This window comes from Ovis aries, chromosome 1 (genome assembly GCF_016772045.2).
Source record: "Ovis aries strain OAR_USU_Benz2616 breed Rambouillet chromosome 1, ARS-UI_Ramb_v3.0, whole genome shotgun sequence".
Taxonomy (NCBI): domain Eukaryota; kingdom Metazoa; phylum Chordata; class Mammalia; order Artiodactyla; family Bovidae; genus Ovis; species Ovis aries.
The window spans coordinates 175,701-182,718 of record NC_056054.1 but is presented as its reverse complement, the minus strand read 5'-3'; the positions used below and the strand labels follow the sequence as shown (position 1 = coordinate 182,718).

Below are 7,018 nucleotides of genomic sequence, written 5' to 3'. Positions count from 1 at the left end.
TCTATTTGCCATGAAGTGATGGGACCAGATGCCATGATCTTCGTTTTCTGAATGTTGAGTTTTAAGCCAACTTTTTCACTCTCCTCTTTCACTTTCATCAAGAGGCTTTTTAGCTCCTCTTCACTTTCTGCCATAAGGGTGGTGTCATCTGCATATCTGAGGTTATTGATATTTCTCCCGGCAGTCTTGATTCCAGCTTGTGTTAAATGACAATATTTAGAAACAGAAAAAAAATGAACAGAGTCCATGCAGGATGGACCAGAGATCCTGGTTGGCAGGAAACGCCCCCTCCCCCCACCCCTCCCCCGCCCCCTGGGAGGTTCCTCCATCCTCCACCCAGAGGAAAATGCAGAGAGGGAAATAGTGAGGGAGAGAGGAGACAGGGCATCAGATCCCGGATGAGCCGACCTGACAGGAGTCCGGGAGGGGTGTACGGGCTGTGGATGAGAGCCGACGGCCAAACAAAGGATGGGAAAATGACCCTGATTTAAAGAAAGCCTCGAGCCTCCCTGGTGGTCCAGTGGTAAAACCTGCCAATTCAGGGTTAGATCCCTGACCCGGGAGGACCCCATGTGCCACAGGACGGCTAAACCTGGGCGCTCCAGCTACTGAGCCTGCGCTCTAGAGCCGGGGGCTGCAACTGCAGAGCTTGCAGGCCGCGGCTGCCAGAGCCTGCGGCCCCCACACTGGTGCTCTGCGAGAAGCATGGCCGCTGTGATGGAACCCGTGCGCTGCATTGGAGAGTGGCTCGTGCAGCAGTGGAGACCCAGCACAGACAGACATAAACAAATAATAAATGAAGACAGATATCAAAAAGGTCCAGTGCAGCCAAAAATAAATAAACTAAACTAAAAGTAAAGACTCAAATCCCATCACTGCCCTGAGCCTCAGGCAAATCTGCCAACTGCCGGAGAAAACACGATCCCTGCTCAGCTGATGTGAGCAAGCGAGTAAATCTAGGATAAGCAGAAAGCGTGGAGGCCTCTCAATACCGAGGGAGCCGGCTGTCTCTGGCGAGCCGGTGTCAGACCGTTACTGCTGCCCAGATGGCTGGGACCGTGCAAGTGGGCTGTTCTCAGCTGCATGGTAACCGAGAGCACGAAGCTGCCGTGGAGAGTCAGTGGCGGTTACTCTTGTCTTTGAGGTTGGCAGGAGTGTCAACTGGCACGGTCTTTTTGGAGGGAAAATTGGGGGTATTTATCACAAGGTGAAGTGCATGTAGTTTGTAGCAGACAACTTTGAGAACGATCCGTCTGCTTGTCTGTCCAGAAGAGTCTTTAACGTGCAGAGTCTGATGCGGCCAATAAAGCTGGAGGCCCGGACTCTGTGGGTCTCCTTTCCGAAGGGGCTGTAGCCGCATGTTGTTGGAGGCGGGGTTGGTGGGGGGGCTGCAGCTGACTGGGGTGGGTGTGCAGGGGAAGCTGGGGTGAGACAGTGGTTTTTCAAGGGAAGCAGGTTCTTATGCAAGATCTCCATGTTTTAAAAAAGCGGACACTAACTAAAACATTAAAATGCCTGAGAGAGGGACCAGGGTGTGTGTGTGTGTGTGTGTGTGTGTGTGTGTGTGTGTGTGTGTGTAGGCCCCCAGGGGTGGGGGCCTCCTTCCATGGCCCGCAAGTGCCCTGCCCCGTGGGGCTGCCCGACGGGCTTTGGAGAGGCTTGGAGGCCCGTGTCCCTGAGCCTGGGTTCTCTGAGGGAGCTGGCCCTCCCTTCCAGTTTGGATGGGCTCTAGAGACTCTGGGCCGTGCTAACCCTCCCTTCACACCTGTCTTCCCCTTTCTGCTCACCGCAGACCCTTGGGCTTTTATGTGGGCGCTGGCTGCCCGCTGGGGACATCCTGGGGCCCCCGGAGTGGGCAGAATGGTGTGTGCCAGGTCTTAGCCCGCTCTGCGGAGGGGCCCCTCCTCCAGCTGTGGGGGCCTGGCTCTGGTGAGCCGCCATGGCCGTGGCGGGTAGAAGGCAGCCCAGACACGGGGCAGGACGGGTAGCCCAGTGAGGGCCAAAGGGCCAGGCACCCTGGGTGCCGGGGGCGGGGATGAAGGACCACAGAGCACTCACTCGCCTCCTCATGGGAGGCGTCTCTGGGCCTCCACACCGAGCCCCCCAGGAAGGTCAGCTGTAGCCCTGCATGGCCTTGTTGGAGGATGAGCGCCCAGGGGGAGGCCAGTCAGTCAGCAGAGGGGGGCCCCGGGCATCCTTGTCCTGACGCGGGCCCTTTCGCCTCCCGCCCCATCTCTGCTGTGCCAAAGCCACACAGCTGGTGGGACGGTCCTGGGCCCTGACGCAGCCCTGGGCCGCGGCCAGCACCCGGCTCCTGGCCACACAGCAGGCTCTGTCTCCCCGGGAGCGGGTTGGAGAGGCAGGCGCTCCTGCGGCCACCCCACGACTGCTCTGCTGTCCCGGTGAGCCCCTCTCTGTGCACCTCTACCCGGCCCCTGGGGCTCGGGACCTGCTCCTCTTTGGGGTGGGGGCAATGGGCTTGTGGATGAGGTTCCTCTCTCACGGGAAGACTTCCTGAGGGCCCCGGGGTAGGTTTAGAGGATGGGATGGGTGTCGACTGCATGTCGGGGCCCAGGGAGCATTGCTGCTCACGTGGCCTGGAGGCGACGCTCCAGCAGGCAGGAGTGTCTATAGTTGAGGCCTCGCCCTGGACAGGGCACGGGACACCTGGGTTAGGCCGGAGACCCATCCTGAGGGGACAGCCAGGTCTGCATGTCTAGAGTGCAAAGGGCCTGTGACCTCCTGTGAATGTGTCATTGCCGGCAGGCCCACAGGACCAGTGTGCTAGCCTGGAGGGTGTGGGCAGGGGTCCGGGCTGGCTCGAGCTCCAGGGCGGGGCCCAGGCAGGACTGGCTGCGGGACTGCAGTGCGGGCCCTGCCTGGACGCAGGGACCCCCAGGGGCTCCCAGACTGTCTTGGAGGTCGCTTCTCCTCCCCAGGCCTTGCCTCCCCCTCTGTGATGCGTCGCCCCTGGGGAGGTCCATGCTGGGGTGGGTGGATGGGTGCTGTCTCCCCTGAACCCTGGGGCACAGCCATCCTGGTGCAGCCAAGCGCCTGGAGCCCGCTACACTGGCCCAACGGAGCAGGCCGTGAGCTGGAGGGCCTGCTCTCCTGCCTAGATTGAGTGGCCCCCCGAGACTCTGGGGCTCTGCAGGGACCCAGGGCCTGGCCCGGGCGCGGGGGCCCTGGGTGCCCTGCAGCACCACCGGCTCTGTGCAGGGGGCGCACTGGCCAGCGGGCCTTTGGACCGTCCATTCCCGCTGCCTGGGCCCGCAGTGGGGGCGGGGCCCGCGCCTCGTGCTTCTGCTGGCATCGGCTCCGCGGGGTCCCCAGGGGAGAGAATGTCCCCTTGTGTCCATGCAGCCTGCCGGGCACGCGGCACCGGCACCTGCTTCCTGCTGGGGCACAATCGCCCTTTGGATGCCGAGCGGGGTGGCCCGGGGCTTCCAGGACGCAGGAAGCCGCTCCTCTGGCACCGCCCCCAGGCGGGGGGTGGGCGGGCCTGGAGTGAGGCGGGGTCTGCAGGGCTCAGTGGGGCGCGGGGCGGGGTCTGCAGGGCTCAGTGGGGGCGGGGCGGGGCCGGCCGTGAACCTCCCAGGGGCAGGCGGTCCTGGGCAGAGGTGAACCGGAGCGGAAGTGTGTGTCTGCCTGGGGGATCTCAGGCATGGAAGTGTGTGCCTTCGTCCTGGTTGCCCCACTCTCCATCCCGACTGTGTCCTTGGATGCGCCGGCCTCGCTGTGCCGGGACTACCTCGCCTCAGCACCCGGCCTGGTCACCGCTGTGTGTCTGGCTCTCAGGCCTCCACTGTTCAGGCACTCCTCGCTCCCGTCGCAGCCTCGGGACCCCTCTGTGCTGCGGGGAGGGGAGCGGACTCAGTCCTGTCCCTGGATACAGCCGGGGCCCCCCAGCTCTGTGCAGGAGGCCAGATCCTGTGTAGCCCAGGGCAGCCCACCCGAGGCCCCACCCGAGGCCCCGCCCTCGCGAGCCTCCCTCAGATGCATCCTCCTGGGAGGGGGGCAGCCCCCGCAAAGGCTGCCCAGGCCACGCTGGGAAGACATTTGAGCTGCAGTCGTCGGGGAGGGGTTGTCCTGGACTGGGGAGGGGGGGCGTGAGGGGCCTGGGACAGGGTGGTCTCTGGGGTGGGCACGGGAAGGTGAGTGGGACCCCGGCACCCGCAGAAAACCCTCACCCATCTGGAGGGACCAGCAGGTAGCCTGGAGGAATGCCTGCCGCTGACCCGCTGACGCAGGGTCCTCGCCCCGCCCGCAGAGCATGGGGACCCCGCGTGTCCCCGCGCGGACCGTCCTCTTCCAGCGCGAGCGCACCGGCCTGACCTACCGCGTGCCCGCGCTGCTGCTCGTGACCCCCGGGCCCTCCCTGCTGGCCTTCGCAGAGCAGAGGCTCAGCCCCGACGACGCCCACGCCCACCGTCTGGTGCAGAGGACCGGCGCGCTGGCCGGGGGCTCCGTGCAGGTGAGCGCGCTGGGGGGCGGGTTCGGGGACCGAGCGGACGGATGTGAGACGCGGGGCTGAGGCTCGGCCCCTCCCCGCAGTGGGGCGCCCCGCGCGTGCTGGGGACGGCGGCCCTGGACGAGCACCGCTCCATGAACCCCTGCCCCGTGCACGATGAGCGCACGGCCACGGTCTTCCTCTTCTTCATCGCCGTGCGTGGCCGCACCCCCGAGGCCGCGCAGATCGCCGCGGGCAGGAACGCCGCGCGCCTCTGCTGCGTGACCAGCCGGGACGCGGGGCGCAGCTGGGGCGGCGCGCGGGACCTCACGGCGGAGGCGGTGGGCAGCGCTGAGCAGGGTAGGTGGGCGCGGCCGGGCCTGCCAAGGGGCGAGGGGCGGGGCGTCTGAGCCGGGATGGGGCGGAGTGTGCATCCGGGGCAGGTGGCGGGTATCGGGCTGGAGGATCCGCCTCGCCCCGCTCCCAGCCCCAGCGCCGCCGTCCGGCCCTGCCTTCCCGAGCCTCTGCCAGCGCACCGAGCCTGCTGGCCCCAAGCCCCGGACGGTCACTCTTTCACCCCTTCCTCCTCGGCGCCCCCCCGCCCCCACCCCGCCCGCCTAGGGTTGCAGCGGGTGGGTTGGCTTGACCCCAGAGCTTTCATGTCTTCTTGCTGTGGGTTCCCTGAGGGCTGACCACCCACTGCCCTCTGGGGCCAACCTGCCCTTGGCTTGTGGGTGCTGACCCAGAGGTCACTCACACTCTGGCAGGTGGGAGCTCTCTGCTGGTGTGGACCCCACCCCAGGGGACTCGATCCCATTGTTAGGAGGGGCTGCTCAGACCTTTCAGCCCTCAGCTGCCCCTCTGCCTGGGCATACTGGGTCACCGGGCACCACCAGTGGCCATGCATCCGTGCTCGGGGACCGGCTGAGAGCCCAGCCCGGGGCCGCCTCGGCTTGCAGCTCCTGCTGACGACCCGAGAGGCTTGTCCAGCCTGGGGGAGGGGCCCGGAGGAGCGGAGGGTGGGGGCTTCCTCCCGAGCTGTCCCCTAATGAGGGGCCCTGGCCCCCGACCCTCCCCGTCCCGCGGGGTGGTGGTGCCGCCTGCCTGCGGCCACAGCTGCCCCCTCCTGGGTGACCCGGGCCCCTCCTTCCTGCAGACTGGGCCACGTTTGCCGTGGGGCCCGGCCACGGTGTGCAGTTGCGCTCTGGCCGTCTGCTGGTGCCGGCCTACACCTACCACGTGGTCCGGCGGGAGTGCTTCGGCCGGATCTGCAGGACCCGCCCCCAGTCCTTCGCCTTCTACAGCGACGACCACGGCCGCACCTGGCAGCGTGGGGGCCTCGTGCCCAGCCTGCGCTCGGGCGAGTGCCAGCTGGCCGCGGTGGACGGCGGGCGGGCCGGCGGCGTCCTCTACTGCAACGCTCGGAGCCCCCTGGGCAGCCGCGTGCAGGCCCTCAGCGTCGACGAGGGCACCTCCTTCCTGCCCGGGGAGCTGGTGCCTGCCCTGGCCGAGACTGCCCGGGGCTGTCAGGGCAGCATCGTGGGCTTCCCGGCCCCGCCCGCCAGTGGGTGGGGGGATGAGGGGCGGTCCGCGGGCACCAGCAACCCCCTCTGCCTTCCACGCCTCTGTCCTGGGGCCGGGGAGGCCCCAGAGGAGGGCACTGGAGACACCGGTGGGGGCGGGGGCCTGGGTGGGATGGAGGGCTGTGGCGACGGCCCCGGGGAGCCTGGTGAGAACTGGGGCTCCTGGGCCTCAGCGCTCCCGGGACCCCCTGCAGCCTTGTCGCAGAGCCCCACGTGGTTGCTCTACTCCCACCCGGTGGGGCGCAGGGCTCGGCTCCACATGGGCATCCGCCTGAGCCGGTCCCCGCTGGACCCCCACAGCTGGACGGAGCCCTGGGTCATTCACCAGGGCCCCAGTGGCTACTCGGACCTGGCGTCCATCGGGCCTGCCCCTGGGGGCGCGCCGACCTTCGCCTGTCTGTTCGAGAGTGGGGCCAGGGTCTCCTACGAGGAGATCTCTTTCTGCCTGTTTTCCCTGCAGGAGGTCCTGGAGAACGTGAGGCGGGGCAGGGTGCACCCCGGGCCTGGAGACAAGCCTGCGGGGCGCTGCCAGCCCTCCTGATGAACCCCTGGCTGGGTTCGGCCCTGGTGCCCAGCAGGGGCAGGGCGGAGGGCAGGGCGGTGGGCGCTGGGAGGCGGAGGGCAGGGCGGTGGGCGCTGGGAGGCGGAGGGCAGGGCGGTGGGCGCTGGGAGGTGGAGGGCAGGGCGGTGGGCGCTGGGAGGCGGAGGGCAGGGCGGAGGGCAGGGCGGTGGGCGCTGGGAGGCGGAGGGCAGGGCGGAGGGCAGGGCGGTGGGCGCTGGGAGGCGGAGGGCAGGGCGGAGGGCAGGGCGGAGGGCAGGGCGGTGGGCCCTGGGAGGCGGTGGGCGCTGGGAGGCGGGGGCACAGGTCCCGTGGGCAGGGGGCTGCCCCCGGGTGACCCGCGCAGGCCCCCTCCCAAGGCTGTCCGCGGGCTGGGGGCCTGGGGTGGGAGGGGGCACGGGGATCCTAGTGGAGCACACGGGGCTC

At 67.8% G+C, this 7,018-nt stretch overlaps 1 protein-coding gene across 1 annotated transcript; it reads left to right on the top strand.

Annotated features, from left to right (window-relative positions):
- Positions 1 to 2,320: 2,320 nt before the first annotated feature.
- NEU4 (neuraminidase 4) lies at positions 2,321 to 6,644 on the top strand. The gene is made up of 3 exons (XM_027964177.2): positions 2,321 to 4,474; positions 4,555 to 4,810; positions 5,607 to 6,644. Exons 1-3 carry the CDS (start codon positions 4,274 to 4,276, stop codon positions 6,572 to 6,574), a joined length of 1,425 nt encoding a protein of 474 aa, XP_027819978.1. The 5' UTR covers positions 2,321 to 4,273; the 3' UTR covers positions 6,575 to 6,644.
- The last annotated feature ends 374 nt before the right edge of the window (positions 6,645 to 7,018 follow it).